The sequence below is a fragment of the Physeter macrocephalus genome, chromosome 16 (assembly GCF_002837175.3).
Source record: "Physeter macrocephalus isolate SW-GA chromosome 16, ASM283717v5, whole genome shotgun sequence".
Classification (NCBI taxonomy): domain Eukaryota; kingdom Metazoa; phylum Chordata; class Mammalia; order Artiodactyla; family Physeteridae; genus Physeter; species Physeter macrocephalus.
In genome coordinates this window covers 103302679-103322516 of record NC_041229.1, presented here as the reverse complement: position 1 = coordinate 103322516, position 19838 = coordinate 103302679, and the positions used below count along the sequence as shown (strand labels likewise).

At 38.6% G+C, this 19838-nt stretch overlaps 1 protein-coding gene and 1 long non-coding RNA gene across 3 annotated transcripts in view; one reads left to right on the top strand and one right to left on the bottom strand.

Moving 5' to 3' along the window:
- Positions 1-6488, top strand: part of LOC114487981 (uncharacterized) — a 14022-nt gene extending 7534 nt beyond the window's left edge. For both annotated transcript variants that reach the window (XR_003683582.2, XR_008619586.1), the window contains 2 exons: positions 5039-5160; positions 6363-6488. This is a non-coding gene — a long non-coding RNA (uncharacterized lncRNA). The remainder of the gene's footprint in view (positions 1-5038; positions 5161-6362) is intronic.
- The window catches only part of TOP6BL (TOP6B like initiator of meiotic double strand breaks), a 99926-nt gene that overhangs the window by 20739 nt on the left and 59349 nt on the right, over positions 1-19838 (bottom strand). Inside the window, exons 7-12 of the mRNA XM_055091496.1 lie at positions 19741-19812; positions 18034-18229; positions 9959-10109; positions 6400-6546; positions 2376-2497; positions 779-889 (exon numbers count right to left, since the gene is read on the bottom strand). Coding sequence (XP_054947471.1) covers positions 779-889; positions 2376-2497; positions 6400-6546; positions 9959-10109; positions 18034-18229; positions 19741-19812 — 799 coding nt within the window. The remainder of the gene's footprint in view (positions 1-778; positions 890-2375; positions 2498-6399; positions 6547-9958; positions 10110-18033; positions 18230-19740; positions 19813-19838) is intronic.

Sequence of the window (19838 nt, the reverse complement as noted above, 5' to 3'; positions counted from 1 at the left end):
GCGTCCGGAGCCTGTGCTCCGCAACGGGAGAGGCCACAACAGTGAGAGGCCCGCGTACCGCAAAATAAATAAATAAATAAATAAATAAATAATAAGAACCTGCTTATTAAAGAAAAATAAAATAAAATTCAATAAAATAAAATAAAATACTAGCCATTGCATACTACTTAAGACAATTTAAGATAAAATGTATTAAAACTTTAGCATTAAAAAAAAAAAGAATCTACAATGTGTTATGCAGGTTCACACTTAGCTCTCAACTTCATAATAACCCTGTGAGGTACTATTATTTTTTTCTAATTTGTAGATGAAACTCAGAGAAGTTCAGTACAGGCCTAAGTCCACCTAGCTAGTAAACAAATGAGCCAAAATTTGAACTCAGGCCTTTGATTCCAAACCTTGTTACACTATTCCATACTGCCAAACACATGTAATGCTTATGGTTGCTCAGTTATTTTCAGTATATTCTGTTGCCATGAGGTAATAGAACATTCTTCAATAAGAAATTGGGAATCACTGATCTAATCCTAGCTCTGCTTATAACTACCTGTATGATTGAAAGGAAACAGAAATTTTAAATAACTTGTTTTCTCATTTATAAAATAGTATATATATCACTATCCATTCAACAAACATTTCTTAAAACACTTACTTATGTAGAATCATAGGAGGATCAAAGTAAATAATGTTTCTAAGAGCACTGCACATATTACTAAGATAGGTAGTAGAATGTCATTAAAACCCTGGCACTTTTAAGCATCCCCAATCTCTTACTAACTTGAAGCGTTTGGAGGCACGTCTTTCGGAAGCTGCTGCTGGTGCTTCCAGTCATGATACTCATGATGGAATTCACAGCCACTGAGAGTGAGGCCTGTAGTTTCTGATGAGCCTAGAGAATAAAACAAGGAAGGGGGAGACCGCAGTTTATAATAATCCCAAACTGCTGGTTCAGAGAATCCCAAAGGGACCAAAGATTTTAGTCAGAGCAGGATTTCAAAAATTCTTCCCCCTCCACCAAAAATACTTACTGAGATCATGACATACAAAGGACACTTAGACTTATTGACATAGATACATTCAGAAAAGACACGCAGTAAGACACTGAGCAACAAAACAGATATATTTACTATTAAAAAACAAAAAGCTTTAGGCTTTACTCTTTTAGTGTGGTTGTCTTTTCACTGAAAAGGAGGCCATATGAAGTAAGAAATGTGTTACCAAAAGTACACAGGATGGAGGGATTCAAAAAGTCAGGCAAGAAGACAAAGTGATGTTATAAAGGATTAGGAAATGGGGGAAGAATGTAAGATTTAGTGAAACAGCAGCTCTAGAAACATGTGTGGGAAGGGGAAATACATAGATAAGAAAGATAAGCATTGATGTAAGCTTTTACATACAGGATGGATAAACAACAAAGTCCTGTATAGCACAGAGAACTATATTCAATATCATATGATAAACCATAACGAAAGAGAATATAAAAAAAGAATGTATATATCTGTATAACTGAATCACTTTGCTGTATAGCAGTAATTAACACAACATTATAAATTGACTATACTTCAATAAAAAAAAATTTCAGGCCAAGTGCATGCATGTGCTTTCAATTTATCCAGAACTTATAGTCAATAATATAGCACTTCAATGTGTGAAAGAGGGAAGAAGACATTAATGACACTACGAATTAATATACAAAAATATTTCAATGTGTAAAACTACCTAGAATGAATATAGTGTCCTGGGTTCAGTGTTTACTGTTCCTCTTTTATAAATGTTTTCCTGTCCCCTGGTATAATGGGAGTGGTGAAAACAAACTAACAGGCAGGCAAAACCAAGCTCATTTTGCTTGTGAGAAAACACACTCACATCGTAAGTCACGTGTTCCAAAAAGAAAATAAAATTTGTTCACACTCAAAAAAAGAAAAGGAAAAAAGGTATGTTATCAGTCATTTTCCCTGGTCTACTGCTCTGCCTGTATTTATTCAAACTCACCTACTAGGAGATAAGACTAAGCAAGCTGGTTACAGTGACCCATCTAAGTTAAAGCCCAAGTTCCTAGACTAGATGCAGTTTATAAGACCAGCCCAGGTGGGGACTTCCCTGGTGGCTCAGTGGTGAAGACTCCACATTCCCAATGCAGGGGGCCCAGGTTCGATCCCTGGCCAGGGAACTAGATGCCACACGCATGCCTCAACTAAGACCTGGTGCAACCAAATAAATAAATAAATAAATAAATATTTTTAAAAAGATCAGCCCAGATGACCAAAGAGGAGAGGAAGAATCATTCAGGGAGGAAGGGCTCTCAGGCCCTGTCTGCCATATACTCTATCTTTTTCTTAGAGAGAGGAGAAAGGGAGTTGTGAATTTCTTATTACCTTGACAGCCTGGTGATGCTGCTCCAAGGCCTGGTCCACAGCGACCTGGATGGAATCTTGCACCACACCGTGGCTCTCCGTGAGAATGGCACTGAGATGAGTTGTGAGCAAAGTGTGGACTCCTAAGGGGAGGGAGAATGTTGGTAACCTTGAGTGAGAATGACCACTTCAAGACTGCTGTTCATATGCTGTGAATCAGGGCTGAGGATGGGAAAGAGGCCGCTTGAAAAAAGAAGCCACTTCTGCCTATCCAGAGATAATTACTTTTTTAGACAAAACCCCCCAGCAATTTACAAACCTACCCAATTCCCACTTACAAATGAACGAAAGCTCACTAAAATTAAAGTGAAGAATGACATTATTTTTGAAGAATCAAATGAGGGATCCTGTTTAATTCACATCAGAAACAGAAATATATGCTATATACTATAAACAATGATACTGGTGGCTCCCAAAGGAAAGGAAAAACCTCCTGGAGAGTATGTCTAACTCTACTTTGTTCCTATTTGAGCGTCACTGTTGTGGTGAGCCACTGCTACTGTCAGGGTATCAATCCTTTTAGATACGCTGTGGTATAGAAAAAGTTAAGGGCTTCCCTGGTGGCGCAGTGGTTAAGAATCCGCCTGCCAATGCAGAGGACACATGTTCGAGCCCTGGTCTGGGAAGAATCCCACATGCCGCGGAGCAACTAAGCCCGTGCAGCACAACTGCTGAGCCTGCGCTCTAGGGCCTGTGAGCCACAACTACTGAGCCCACGTGCCACAGCTACAGAGCCCACGTGCCACAACTACTGAGCCTACGTGCCTAGAGCCCGTGCTCTGCAACAAGATAAGCCACCGCAATGAGAAGCCTATGCAACGCAACAAAGAGTAGCCCCCACTCGCCACAACTAGAGAAAGCCCGCACACAGCAACAGACCCAAAGCAGCCAAAAGTAAATAAATGAAATAAATAAATTTATTTTTTAAAAAAAGAAAAAGTTAAAACTCACAATCTGAGAATTGCTGGTATAAGGTCTTTTTAAAGGAGCGACTATCTCTGATAAAGTAACCATAGGCACCACTGCTCAGCATCTTCCAGAAAAGCTAACACGTGAGACCAATGGGCAAAATACGTCATTAAACAATATGCCAGCATTGATGATCCTGATACAACCAATACAGGAAGACAAATTTATTTTGGGGGGCACCTGGAGAAAATGCTTCTTAATTAATCTTTCTTCTTTCAGTGTTTCTCTACTCCCTGTATGGTCTGTTCAAAGGTAAGGCTGGCTGGCTTTTCTCAGGGCTGCAATTAAAATGCAAGTCAGAAAAAAAAAATGCAAGTCAGAAGGAACATTTTCTACCACAAGGCACCATGATGCTTTCCTGGAAGGGAAGGGAAGAATTGCTGTGCTCAAAAGGGGTTTGGAACTGGAATCAGGAGAACATAGATTCTAGCGTCAGTTCTACTATCAACTAATAGTGACCAAGTCACTTCACTTTTCTCATTTTAGTACAGAAAGTGTCTTCATACCACCTGCTCTCATGGGTATTTTGTGCAGATAAACTGGGATAATGTATATAAAGTGTTTTGAAACGTACATTACAATATTCAAAGAGAAAATATCGCTATTGCTATGATATCATGTGGATTACTATTTTCTATAGTTTGGTCCTAAGAATAGCCTTAAGAAATCAGTTGGAGCCCCTTTGAAAGCAGACATTTAATTAAAAAGCTATAGTTTCATCCCTAAAACTGCTGATACCACCAGATGCCTTTAACACTGTGGCAAAATGAGTTAATCATAGAAAAGTTACCATGACAAGGTAGGCAGAAGGCCAATTAAGTGATTTTCTTTTTTAAGACACATGGAAACAGACTGTAGTTCTGCACAAGCTGTTTCCTAAAAGGAGCTCTGCAGAAAGCTTTCAAGGATCTGAGAAAGAAGAGGGGGAAAAGAAAATAAAATTACTACATATATCTATATCCATGTATCTATACCTACCTACCCTTACAGTGCATCTTCTTCAAAGGCTAGTCCTAAACTCTCAGATGTATAAGGAAAATTTAAAAGATAACTACTATGTTTACTAATGCAGTGATGGATTTCTGTTTAATCCAGTACTGAGTACCACTATCTGAGATGCTGCAGGCCTTCAGAGTCAAGCTAAATAGAGGTGTACAAACTATCACAGTACTATAATAATGATAGTAACCCTGGTTTCTGAGGAAGTATGTTTAATAGTATTCAGAAGGTGGTACCAGATTTTATGTCATCCTAGGGAAGACTGAACATGGTGCTCCCTCTAGCAGACCAACCTTAAAAAAAAAAAAAAACTGCCAAAGATAGCAGATCTTACATCTTAAGAGGGTCTTTAGACTTGGAAGGGTCTTTGATAGCACCTAGTCTAACAATCTCATGTTAAATATATGAAAAGGAAGGATCAGATGATTTATGCAACTTGCTTCCCAAAAAATCATTAAGGGATTTGGTAGCAGAACTAAAATTAAACCCAGGTCTCTTGATTGTACCCTGAAGTCCTTTCCACCATACTAAGCTGCTTCTCTTATGAGTCTTTGTCCATGCCAGCACAGGTGGGATAATAGCCCTAGGCATTCTCACCTTTGACCTCCTTGCTGGAAGCCTCATTAGTTTGGGTCTCTTCTATGTTCCCATTCCAGGGCCTTAATGAATGGAACAGTGGGGCACCAGAGAACACCAGCTCCTCAAATAAAAGAGGTACAAGCCAGAGTCCTGGAAAGCAGTGCTTCTCTCCTAAAGAATATATACATGACGGAAAAAGGTAGGAGAGGCATGGAAGGCTGGCAGTAGGAAGAATCCCACAGGTTCAACAAATAGTTGGCAGCAATGTGAGGTCTTCTGATCTGGTGTTGTAAGCTGTCTCATTTCTCTTATGACTCAGTGGAAGCAGGGCCACACCAAATAGCACTAGAACGCCTAGAGAGTAAAGTCCCAAGAAAAAACAGTCGCCCACAAAGAATAACCCAGAAACATATCAGGAATACCAAAAGGAAGGCTTGTGAACATTTCCCCAGACATTTATAAGCTCCACTTCTTGCTTCTTCCTTCAAAGTTTAGGAGGGCACTGAGAAACACTTAAATTTATGTCTCAGGCTTTATTGGATTAAAATGCATACACCAACTCTCATACTCAGTGGTTTTCAAACTTTACTATGTTTAGGAATCACCTGAGAATCTTGTTAAAAATGCATATTCTTGAGCCATACCAGATTTTTACATTAGCAAAACAATGAGTTAATGCCCAGGAAGCTGCACATTTTCAAATACTCCAGGTGATTCTGATGCATGTGTTTCATGGACCACAGAACAGTGAAATCACTGCTTTACCACTAACAGAGAGAACCTTCTGATAACAGGTTATCACCTATCTGCTAGATAAACGCCAAAGGCATTTGTATGCCTGAACAAGGACAATTTCTGCCTTTCCAGAGGTTGATGTGGCAATCACACAAAGCCATTCATACCAATGTACTCCCACAGCTCCTTGATTCAATCTGAGATGTTGCATTAAGGCCAAGTAAAACTGATAACTTTTCTTGATTCCACTTGGAAAAGCAGTAGGGTGGTGAACAGTTCTCAAGCCTGAAAAGCTTTAAAAACATACTGATACCTGAGGCCCACCTCAATCCAAGGAAATCTGAATCTCTGGGGGTGAGCTTTGGGCATTTTTTAGAAGCTCCCCAGGTAATATATTGTGCAGCTGAGGTTGAGAACTACCCATCTAAGGTAATATACTCTGTAGGGACCAACAGGAAGTGTCTGCTGATTTCTGGTCAACCAAATCTGGGAATGTCATCATCTAAGTGATGCTTCAAGATATAGATCTTTCCCGTAGAGCATATAATTTTTTTAACTTATTTAAGCAAGGTTTTTCATTGAAATGAGTTATTTTACAGAAACACATCTATTCAGATTTATGCATCATGTAAAGTCTCCTTTCTTTATTCTCTTTTAACATTTAAGCACACCCAAGCTTGCAGCCCCACTCTCCTGTACCTACCCCAGAGTTCCATTTTCTGGACTGGAAATCCGCTGTGGAAGTCCACAAAGAGAAAAAGCAGCAGAGTTTGTCCCTGGGGGTCCATATTCTGTGTCTGATCCCCCTCACTGGATTCCACCTGATAACGCACATCTGGAAGCACCAAATCTAGAGGACAAGATATTACAGAGTATCCTAAGATAAGTAAAGCCCTCAAAATGCTAAGTGAATAAAGAACCTATACCTCAAACAAAGAGGGATCTGAGATAAATCTAAATTTGAACACTCCCTTCTCCTCCTGAATCTGTTTCTCTACCCACATGATAAAAGCAAATAATAGTGACTCACAGGAAGAACATCAAAATAACAACTGGGTGTATAAAATGCAAACCAGGGCTTCCCTGGTGGCGCAGTGGTTGCGCATCCGCCTGCCGATGCAGGGGAACCGGGTTCGCGCCCCGGTCTGGGAGGATCCCCCATGCCGCGGAGTGGCTGGGCCCGTGAGCCATGGCCGCTGGGCCTGCGCGTCCGGAGCCTGTGCCCCGCAATGAGAGAGGCCGCGACAGAGGGAGGCCCGCATACCACAGAAAAAAAAAAAAAAATGCAAACCAAACAGCATTCCTTAGAATTTACTGGGAAGTATTATACAGTAAATTCATTTACTCCTCATGTAACTTTCTAAGGTAGGTATCACTAATAAGAGGCTAGTAAAAAGTAGGTATAGCTAGTAAGAGTAATGATAATGATAACAGCTAACTTGTATTGAATGCTTACCACGTGCCACATACCACGTTAAATTCTTGGCATGTACTATCTCAACAATCAGACTTCACCACACTATGGTATGGGACATAGTCTTATGCTCTTATACAGGCAAGAAAAGAGGCACAGGTAGGTTAAATACATTGCCCAATATGAGACAGGAAGTGGTGGGACTGTTTTAGACTAACTCCAAAATCTGTGCTCTTAACCACAGTGCTATATAATATTTGTATTCCCAAGTAATCTGATCCCTATGGTCTTTTTCTAGAATATAATCACTATAGTCCTAAATTCCATCCAGATCCATATAGAGAAGTACCTCCATGTGGATCCTGTTCTGTAATGAGGGAAGGTGACATGTGCGGACATTTTCTACGCTATTCATTTCCAAAATTAACTGAGCAAGTTTAGGCATCACAAATTGGCAAAAAATGAAGGAAATCAACAAAGCATGAAAATAAAAATGAAAGAGAAAAGGAGATATGGAGAGCCCTCGAGATTTAAAATATCCTGATAGCATGATATCCCATCTGTTAAGACCAAAAATTATTATTTTTTTTTTTTCAGAGACATCAATGGTTTAATGGATAGGGGGATCTTACATGTCTGAAGCAAGGTCCTGGAGTGATACCCCACTGTGTGTGGCAGACAGCAGGCAGAACATGGTTATCAAAATCTGGAGAAACTATTCTAGATGGACATTCCCAAAACATAATTATTCCTATAGAGTTTACCTAAAGGCTCTTATCTCATTTACATTTACTTAAAATTTCATCATAGCAAGATATTTTCCTTGCTGACAAATTTGCAACAGATATAATATGGTCTTATTTGATCTCAAAATAAGCCTAGGTACAACAGAAGTATTATACTTAACACTGATGACTCTAAAGACATGTCTATATTAATCAAACCAACAAGTTTAAGGTAGCTTCAATACCAGATATCCATTCAGTACTGAATATTTCCCATATCACGTGAAACTGAAATTCATTCTGGAGTTTCTTTTATATTTCTGAGAGTTTATGCGAGCACTTAATTTCTCTTAAGCCAATTAAACAGAGCTCATCCACAAACCAATCTTGGCAGTGCCATTTGGAGGCAGAGACACCTTATAAGGTACACATAGACACACATTTATTTATGTGGACACAGAGATCTCACAGTTTTCTTGCTAGAGTTTAAAAAGGCCTTTTTTTTTTTTTTTTCTTCACTCTCAAGGATCACAGGTAATTAAAGTTCCTGAGAGCCCAGGTAGATTATTTACATCTCAAAGACACAGGAAGAGAAATACCAATTCCTTCTAGAAAGCTAACTTCCTCTAAGGCCTATGCAAAAACCAGTTTTTAGAAGTCAGAAGAGTCCCATCCTGGACGTTTTCAGGGATTATTTTCAGATTCTAAATAGCCAATTCAGTTTAAACAAATAACAGTAATAGACAATAATACATATCATTCACTCACATTCACTTGCCCCACTTTCAGAGGAACACGAATCACCATTCAAGTTACTAAGACCCCCCTAGCGAGGGTTAAAACCAGGAAGAGAGAACAGGATTTGGACTCAGGTACTCAGACACTCACACACACAGCCCCAAGATAAAAGCCAAACCAATTCCAAAAGGCTCTCTTTGGTACAATAGCAGAGCCATTAGGGGACACTGTTCTCTTAATACATCTTCCACAGTTTGCCAGGGGAAAGGAGTAGTAGGTATTCCCCCTCATTGGGCCACGTGGTGCGGTAGGCAGCCATTACCCAAGGGAGCAAAGAAAGCACTTCACCCTCATTGATGGCCCCATATAAGTGCTAAGGGGCAGCCCACAGCTGTGGCCACAGCCTTATTAAGACCAAACATTCTTTCTTCACAAAACCACTTACCTCCAGATGCCCAAGGACACCCTCCTTTCATTCCACCCTCTGCAATAACTACCTACTCAAGAAAAAGTGTCTTACCACGAGGCCTACTTCCAAGATGAAGATTCTATCTTTCCCCCGGAGATACTTCCCTATACCGGCAGGCTTCAATCTTCTCATAACCAGTCACAACTCTAGAATACCTCCTCGCTACTGATGAACTTCCTCAGGATCCAGTTGAACAGACTGCCTTCTAAATTTCAAAGGATTCTAGCTAACAACAGTCAAACTCAAGACTATAAAGCTCTCAGACATCAGCTCATGATTGCATATTCCTATTTCTCAGTTTTAGTTGTTGGTCTAATTATTAAGCATCCAACTTTCAGTATGATTCACCCAAAGCCAATGTGGTTAGGCTCTATATGAATAGTACAGTCAGCTTCCTAGGTTTATCACTATATGGTTTATACTCCTGCCTTGCTTTTACGTAGTATTACAATTTTTCTAAGTAATTTTATATGGATTTTTTTCATTTCATTGGGAAATATTTCTCTTCCACGATAGTTCAAAGATGTCCTTGCAACTTTACTAACCTTTCTAAAACCCCCGAGTTGATGGATTAAGGCACAACAGAAACCCTCTGAACAAGTCCCTGGAAGGTGAAGGCCCACTGACTACATCAAGAGGGCCAGGAATAGAGAAGGCAGTAGAAATGAGGAGAACCAGCATCAACACGTAATGCCAGAATGGTTAGGCTCTGATGGGGCTTTGCCTGTTGACACCTGTTTGACTCACTTCATGTGGAATCTCAAACTTAGCCAGACTCCCACCTGTACCCCCCAACCTAAGCCATCAGATCATTAGGTCCTATTCTTATATACACTTGCTATTTATATTTCCTTGCATTTCTCTAATATTCTCCAGAATTCTTTATTCCTATGCAAACAAAGAGAGAGAGATTTACCTCTATCTAAATTGAAATCCAAATTGGGCACCATACACAAGTGGTATTTCTTCCAGTTAATGAAATAAGAGGTATCTTTGAAGATAGTAGAAGTTGGCTGCTCCAGATTCGGCAATATCAGAGGCAGACCTGAAGGTCCATATAGAAATATGTATAGTTGCTAAAGAAAACTACAAATTTTTAGTTTTTTATAACTATTTATATGCATAAAACAAACACAACACTGACCTGGTTCACACTCTCAGAAATAAACAAGTGTGCTAGGCGATTACATATTAAGCCTTTTCCACATTAAGGATAGGTGTGAGGCGCCAGAGATAGATCTACTAGAATCCCCAGGAATTTATTTTGGGTTTAATGAGTGTGAGCTACAAATATAGTATTGGGACAATTCGTTTATTTACTCTCCTACTCATTAAATCATAGGTTTGAATGGTACCACAGGCTAAACACTACACTGTACTAAGTTCTGGGGATACAAAGATGAACATACAGATTTAATACTTACCTTCAAGTTATATTTATAGTATGGGAGATACATGTAAAAACCAGTAAACTGTAATATGATGTGATACATGCTAGAATAAAAGTATATACAAAGGAATATTTCCCAGTAAGTATTTGAGTATATTCAGATTGAGAGGGAAACACTTCACCTTCTCCAACCTACTCTCTAACCAAGACTAAGGAAGGTAGGCCCTTAAATGGTTTCCTTCTCTTGACTTCTCATTCCTACCCTCACCCTCCCTGTAACCCAGTGTTTCTCAACCTTGGCATGTTGACGCTTCGGGCCAGATGATTCTTTATTGTGGGGCTGTCCTGTGTATTGTAGGATGTTTAGCAGCATCCCTGGCCTCTACCCACTAGATGCCAATATCACCTCTCCCTCCAGTCATAAGGATCAAAATGTCTCCAGACATTGCCTAATGTCCTCTGAGGGCAGAATCACCCAGTTAAGAACTACTGCCTAAACTTTGTTGTCCCCTGAACCAAGGCTAATAAGGCCAGAATATATATTTTCCTGTATCTTTCTGTTTTCATCCTCTTTTTCATAGGGTAAACATGAGGCATTAACTGTGAAGATTAAAATCCTTACCCAGTAGGCACTGGGGCATTACTGAAAGTCACAACAGAACAAAGGGAGGCAGTGCCTATAAATGAAGTCTCCATCATAAATCCAAGAAGGCATTAACACTTGAGCTAAGGCCAACACATTCACTGTTTAGAGCCAGGGGAGATTTTAGGTGCTGCAAACTCAGAATAAGAGTGGAATATCTGAAGAGTCAAAATGTGTGAATGTCTTTTAATTGGGTTGTTTAAACTATTTACATTTAAGATGAATACTGTTATGGCTGAGTTTAAATCTAGCATCCTGTTACCTGTTCTCTATTTGTTCCTTGTATTTTATTTCCTTTTTCTTCTTTTCTATTTTTGGATTGGGTATTTTTTATAACTCCATTTTATCCCTTTTTTTGACTTATTAGTTATAACTCTTTGTGGTATTAACTTAGGGATTGCTTTAGGCTTTACAGTATACAACTCTATCTTATCACAGTCTGCCTTCAAGTGATATTGTAACAGTTCACACATGTATAGTATGAGAATCCTTCAACAATGTACTTCCATTTCTCCCCTCTTGGCCTTAGTGCTATTGTCACACATTTTACTTCTACACATGTTGTAAGTCTTATACACTGTTGATATTTTTGAACAGTCAATTATCTTTTGAAGAGGTTTTTTAAATAGGGCAAAAATCTTTTATATATACCCAAATAGTTATGATTTCCAGTGCTCGTCTTTGAGTAGATCCAGAATTCCATCTGGTATCATTTTCCTTCTGCCTAAAGCATTTCCTTTAACGTTTCTTATAATACAGGTCTCCTGGTGATGAAGACTTTGGTACATCTGAAATATTCTTTATTTTGCCTTCATATTTTTTTGAATTTTATTTTATTTATTTTTTATACAGCAGGTTCTTATTAGTTATCTATTTTATGCCTTCATTTTTGAAAAGTATTTCCTCTTGGTATAGAATCCCACATTAACAGTTCTCTTTTCTTTTATTACTTTAAAGACATTGCTCCATTTTCTTCTAGCTTACACTGTTTCCATTGAGAAATCTGTGGTAATTCTTATCTTTGTTCCTCAATATGTAATGTGTCTTTTTATCTCTAGCTGTTTTTAAGATTTTTTCTTTACTACTGGCTTTAAGCAATTTGATTATGGTGTGGCTTGGTATAATTTTCTTCATGTTTCTTACGTTTAGAGTTCATTGATCTTCTTGTATCTGCAGGTTTATAGTTTTCATCAAATTTGGAAATTTGGGGAACATTATTTCCTCAAATGTTTTATCTGCCTTGCCTTCCTGCAGGACTCCAGTTACATATCCCTGAATTAGGCCAATTGAAGTTATCCCACAGTTCACTGATGCTTTGTTTATTTTTTTAGAGTCTTTTATTTCACTTTAGTTAGTTTCTAGTGTTGGGTCTTCAAGTTCACTAATCTTTCCTTCTGCAATGTGTAAATCTGCCATCAATTTCATTCAGTATTATTTTCATCCTGAAAATTATATTTTTTTCCTCTAGAAGTTCAATTTGGGTCTTTAAAAAATCTCTTTCATCTCTTTATTTAATATGTTCAATCTTTACTCTCACTTTTTGAACATGGAATACAGTTATAACTGTTTTAATGTCCTTGTTTACTAATTCTATCACCTGTATCATTTCTGGGTAGGCTTCCATTGATTGAAATTTTTCTTTCATTATGGGCCCTATTTTCCTGCTTGTTTGCATGCCAAGTAATTTCTTATTGGATGCCCAGCATTGTGAAGTTTACCTTTTTGGGTGCAGAATATTTTTGTATTCCTATAAATATTCTTGAACTTTTTTTCTGGGACACTGTAAAGTTATTTGGAAACAGTTTCAGTCTTATTGGTCTTACATTTAAGCTTTGATACGTGGGACTAGAGAATCCTGTAGGCTATGGCTAACTTTTCCCCACTACTCAGGCAAAGCCTTCTTAAGACCCCACCTCATGCCTTAAGAAGTATGAGGCTTTCCACCCTGCCTGATAGGAACAGGAACTATTCCCAGCTCTGTGTGCATTCCAGGGATTCTCCTCTGTCTGGAGCTCTATTTCTATGTATTTATTTCCTCTTCAGTACTCTTTTCTATAAATCCTAGCTGTCTAGACCTCCCTGAACTCTGAACTTTGTCTCCTCAACTCAGAGAGATCCACCAGACTCCAGTTGGGTATCCCCTCCTGGTGTTGTAGCCTGGAAATTCTCTCTAGACAGTACAGTGGGGCAAACACAGGGTTCACTTGTTTGTTTCTCCTCCTTCTAGAACCACTGTCTTGCATTATCTGTTGTGTAATACCTGAAAACTGTTGTTTAATATAATTTGTCCATTTTTTCTAGCTGTTCAAGGTAGGAAAATATATCCAGTCCCTGTTATTTGATCATGGCTGGAAGTGGAAGTTCCTAAATCCTTTGACACAATCTCATTGGCCTTCGATAACTTCCTTGCTTTCTGGCCCAACAAGATACCCAGCTCATCTTGTACATTTCTACTTTAGGCCCAGAATCAGCCACTTCTACTTTTTAGTGAGCAGTGGTATTTAAAGAACACATTCTGAGTGCCAGGAGTGTTCATTGCTTCTAAGGTTTTTTTAGTGGACAGAGCTAAGAAATATATAATTTTTTTAAATTTTTTATTTATTTATTTTTTTGCGGTACGCGGGCCTCTCACTGTTGTGGCCTCTCCCGTTGCGGAGCACAGGCTCTGGACGCGCAGGCTCAGCGGCCATGGCTCACGGGCCTAGCTGCTCCGTGGCATGTGGGATCTTCCTGGACCGGGGCATGAACCCGTGTCCCCTGCATTGGCAGGCGGACTCTCAACCACTGCACCACCAGGGAAGCCCAAGAAATATATAATTTTTAAAGTCAGAAAAATTGGGGATTCACATTGGTATTTTCAATTCTGTCTCAAAGTTATTTTTAAAAATTCTTATTTCTTGGAATTTACACTCATATATCTTCTATCTTATGCTAAAAAATTAGTTCCTAACAATGTTAACATAATTACTTATTTGTTTTACATAAGTATGCACACAATTTCAATATAGTAATACCAATATTATTACTAAGAATCAAGACCACTTAATGAATTTTAAGAGTTCTTTGCAGTTCATTTCATCCTTAGAATATCCCACCAAGAATATACAGTCAAAACACTATGTTCTAGTCAGTTGAATTAATTCTTCTTCTTGTATGGATTATGACAGTAATATAATATATAGGTAGGTTCATTACCTTTTATCTTGAAGAATATTTTTACTGGGTATGGAATTCTAGTTGATGATTATTTTATTTTATTTTATTTTATTTTTTATTTTATTTTATTTTTTTGGTGGTATGCGGGCCTCCCTCTGTTGCGGCCTCTCCCGTTGCGGGGCACAGGCTCCGGACGCGCAGGCTCATTGGCCATGGCTCACGGGCCCAGCCGCTCCGCAGCACGTGGGATCTTCCCAGACCGGGGCGCGAACCCGGTTCCCCTGCATCGGCAGGCGGACGCGCAACCACTGCGCCACCAGGGAAGCCCTTGATGATTATTTTATGTCAGGACATTAACACTATTATTCTACTACTTTCTGTTGGTATGAGGAAGTCAGCTGTCAGTTTCTCTTTTGAAGAAAATCTGTCTTCCCTGGGTGATTTTAAGGTTTTCTTTTTGTCTTTGATCTTCTAGAAGGTGTGGATATATATAGATATATATTTTTTATAAATTTATTTATCTATTTATTTATTTTTGTCTGCGTTGGGTCTTCGTTGCTGCACACGGGCTTTCTCTAGTTGCAGCGAACGGAAGCTACTCTTCACTGCAGTGTGTGGGCTTTTCGTTGTGGTGGCTTCTCTTGTTGCAGAGCACAGGCTCTAGGCGCGTGGGCTTCAGTAGTTGTGGCATGCGGGGTCAGTAGTTGGGGCACAGGGGCTTAGTTGCTCGGCGGCATGTGGGATCTTCCCGGACCAGGGCTCGAACCCATATCCCCTGCATTGGCAGGTGGATTCTTAACCACTGCGTCACCAGGGAAGTCCCAAGGAGTGGATATCTTTTTATTTATCCTGCTTGATTGTTCAGCTTGAAATCTGTTTTAGTTGCTTCAGCCATTAACTCTTCAAATATAATTTCTGCCCCATTTTTCTCTCTCTTCTCCTCTGGAACATGAATTAAATGTACATTAGAATGTCTCAGTGTTTCCTCTCACGGTTTACCTCTTCTGTATTCTCCATCCTTTGTCTCACTTTGCTTTGTTTTGCTCAGTTTTTGCTATCCTTATATTTTAGTTCGCAAATTCAGTTATGCTGTGTCTAATTTGCTGTTAAACCTGTCTACTGAATTTCAATATTGGTTATTGTATATTTTGGTTCTACAATTTGTTTGGTTCTTTTAAAAATTATGTCACATTTAATAGTTTCAGTTTCCTGGCAAAATTTTTAAGCTTGCCTCTCATTTTCATAAACATAGTAAGCATATATTTTTATTTTTAAAATCAGTGTCTGATATTAGCAATTATCTGGAGTCCCAGTGCATGTTGCTGTTGCTTTTGTCTTTGTTAGCTCTTGTTCATGCCTCCTTGTCTTCTCTTGTACCTGATTGTGTGTGTGTGTATGTTAATGTGTGCATGCACATGGGAGCTGGATGTTATATTTAAGTATTTGTTAAATAATTTGAAGCATAGATGCAGTTATCTTCCTCTAGCGAGAATTTGTTTGCTTCTACAAGGCATCTGGGAGAATTAGAAATTTAGAATCATCTTAAACCAATCTCAAAGTTTAAGATCTTCTGGCCTGCCTAAATCACCCCCAAAATAAATGCACACCATTGAAGGATGGTTTATTTCAGGTTCACCTTACTCCTTAAAGTATAGCCTTTTAGTTATCCCTGTCCAAAACAAGAGGTGTCTTTAACAGCACTCCCAAGCTCAGCAGGCCCTGAACTCTTTGGCCTTCTTCTCCTGCATTGATTCAGAAGTTGTCTTAGTCTCTCAGCTGCTTGCTCTAATTGGCAAATGACCCCAGGGCAAAAGAGCCTTCAGTGCTGGGCTCAGCTTTTTGTAATTCTTTTCTTTCCTAAATCAGGGCCCAGAAATTCCTCCCTATTCACTAGCTGTTAGATACTTTTATGATGTCTTGGTATTTCATCCAGCCTTTGTCTTCATTAGGAGGGTTGGTCTAAATTACCTAGTTTGCCATTGTCAGAAACTGAAATCCCACCAGTTTTCATAGTTAGCTCTCTCTCTTTACTAAAACATCACCTCCCTGGAGTCTTCACTGACCATAATATTTAAAATGACATCTCCATCATTATCTCTTTACCCACATTATTTTATCTTCACTGCACTTATCACTACCTAACATCCATTTATTTACTAAATTTTCGCATGAAATGTAAACTCCAAGAGGATAGAAAATTTGTCTTATTCCCTCTGGAGAATGGGATGAGGACGAAGAGAAACTTTCATATTTTATTTATATTCTTCTGTATGATCTAGATATTAAGAAAAACCATGATTTAAAATATGAAATGTCCATGCACAGTGTTTATCACTATCCTGGCTCCTTCTTCCTCCTTAAAGACGTCCTCAGCTGACATTTAACATACCAGGACCTTGGCCCTCTTCTGTTCTTGTTCTTTATGCTCTACTACAACTTCCTTTACTCCTACAGCTTCAATCATATAATCATAATAATACTAAACATTTATCAAACACTTATGTGTCAGACAATATGCTGGGAGCGTCACATGGATTATTATATAGTTAACCCTAAAACAAACAAATCCCAAAAGAACAAGAGAAACCTTTGCAAGGGAAAATAAATAAGTCTATGAGGTAGGTATTATTATCCCCATACTAAAGTTGAGGAAATAAAGGCTTAGGCTGGTTGAGTAAGTTGTGCAAAGTCACACAGCTAATTAGTGGTGAATCTAGCATTTTTACTCCTGTGTCATGCTCTAGCCATAGCACTATACTATACTATAGTTACCTATAGAGAAAACTCTGAGGCTTTAAAATCTATATCTCTAAATCTGACCACTTCCAAATTCCAGACCAAAATTTCTATATGGCTGCTTGCCATTTTTAAAGGATGTCCTGCAGGCACCATAAATGCAACATATGTAAAGCCAAACTAATCTTCTTCACTCCTCAGATCTGCTATTTATAATTTCCATCTTGTTGACAGTATCATTATTCTGTTGGCCATCTATGGAAATCTTTTTTAACAGCTTTACTGAGATTTAATTTACATATCATACAAATCACCCATTTAAAGTGTACAGTTAAATTGGTTTTAATATATTCAAAAAGTTGTGCAACCATCACCACTATCAGTTTTAGGACATTTTTATCACTCCCAGGAGAATCATTCCCCATCTATTTTCTGTCTCTATAAATTTGCCTATTCTGGATACAGAGTTCTTGACATCAACTTTAGCCATTCTCTGCCCCTAATCTCTCCCTAGCCAAACAATGAACTGGTTACCTCATCATGTTGATTCCTTCCAGTGATAAGTCTCTCCATGCTCATCACACTTTTAATTCATGCACTTAATAGCTCTTGCCCAGCTCACTTACTTATTTAATTAGTGATTACTGATGTCTCTCTCCCACCCATCCTGTACAAGGCTGCTAGAGAGTCCTAAAACATTTAATGGTTTCCCATTATATAGAGAATAAAGTTCACACTCCTTAGTGTGGCACTCAAGATCCACCATATTCAACTCCAAACTACTTTTCCAGCCTCATCTCTTCCTCTTGCACCATTCATTCCATGCTTCAGTCATACTGGATTATATGAAAACAGTGTGGCATGTGCCATATTTTATAGTTTTCAGTTTCTTGGAAAAATTCTCAAGCTTAGCTTTCATATTGGATTTTTGTTTTTATACAAGTCGTACCAGCTTCTAGATACAGAGTTTAAATGCTAGAGGCTTTTCTAGAATTGAAATATAAAAATCCATTTTCAAAGACAATGAATTTGAACATTTTGGTGGACTCTGTCATCAAAAGGATATGGAAGCTGAAGAAATCCTATTCAGCTGGTTGGAAAAGACCTTTGGGCAAGGACAGAGAGCAGCAGCTGGAGTCAGTATCAGCTCCCCCAACAAGCCCATTTTAGCCACATCATCAGGGATGAAGAGCATTACTGGATGTCCTAGCACAGGATGGATTCTGCTGCAGAGTAATTCAGTTGTACCAAATTTTGGTGTACTGTCAAAAAACAGGTAAGACAAATTTAGCTTTTTTCCCCTCTTAAGAAATTATTTTAAAGGGAATTCAAAATTCTTTTTATAACCTCTAGCATATGCATAACCATATCATCCACCATATAAATTTTGTTGGTATAAGTAACTTGTGTCCCACTCAGTGAATCACAGGGAATGGAAAAAGTAGACAAATTGGCATTTCAGGAATTATAGCATGGCTCCTGCTTTTGCTGCCACTAATGGCAGTTTTAAATTCTCAAAAGTATATTCCCTCCACTAAAATTACTCTATGGTTCTGAGCAGAAGTTTCCAAGATCATTCAAAGATCAGCATGGTGGGGGTGGGGGTCAGGGGTCCCTGAATCACAAATGGCCTAAAACTGGCCTCATGATACTTAGGTTTCTGCTTTTACACATGCTACACCTTCCCCTGAAGAAGTCTGAGGTTACTATTTGTTAGGAGTAATGAGAAAAAATTGGGACATCTTTCTCTCCTAGAAAGAATCTAGTGAAATTTGGTATTTGCTTACTTTCCAACAGCTCTTTTCTAAACAGAAAAGAAATGTTAATGAACCTTTCCCCCTTTCTCTAAACTAATCAGGTCACCCAGGGAAATATGTCCACAAACATTGGCTTAGAGGCTTATTAAACTCTTTCAGTAAATCTATGATAGTAAGCTGTCTGCCTGTAGGGATTGTATGATGCTAGAAGATTACTAAAGAAAGATGTGGGGTGGGGGTTTTGTGTCCTGCAGATATTGAAGAATAAAACATAGTCTAATCTGAGAGTTAATTTTGGTCAAAAGTAAGAAAACAGACTGCAAAACCATAGGCAGTCTCTTCAAGCCTTAAGATCCTATGACTACCAGTGTTGATTCAGGGCATATAAGTGGAGGCAGAAACTACTGAATAAAGAATAGATTCGTTGGACTTAAACATAAGTTAGGCATTTTCTTGCTATAGTTCATGTTCACTTTGGGTTCTGTGGTAATTGGATAGTACAGGAAGGCAAAGCACAGGGTTCTATTCCATTTATTTTCCACCTCCTCCATGGATTTTTTTGCAGTCTGAAAAAGGTAGAGGTGGGAAGAAAGATGATTTCTAAACCTATGCAAAATGCTAATACGCAAGCAATAATATACAAAGAATTCCTCTGCAGTCATAGTATCTTTCTAGCCAAGAGTTCAAGTAATCTTTAAAGTCATCCTCTCTTCTCATGTCTAAATGGGATTGGAGTTAGCAGGGTTTGTTTTGTTTCATTTACAGAAGAAATTAAGGCATGGAGAGGAGAAGGAACATGCATGTCCTCAGGTCAATTAGAATATATTCAAGGAGCCAGGAATAATAATAGTTTTCAATACAGATAGCTTAAAATTTTTACTTTCAATTTTCTTACAGAGAATCTGACACTTGGCACTAAGAATTGACAACTGAGACCATTTTCAATTTCTGCCCACATTCATACTCATAGTAAGAGAGTAAAACATGGAGAGGGACAACAATGCTTTCCCCTTCACCTCACATAATGCTGATAGTTTACGACAAGAGCAATTCCATTTGACAGGTTCAAAGTAGGTTCATTCTCTGCCCTGCAAAGCAAAGAAAAGCTAAGCCA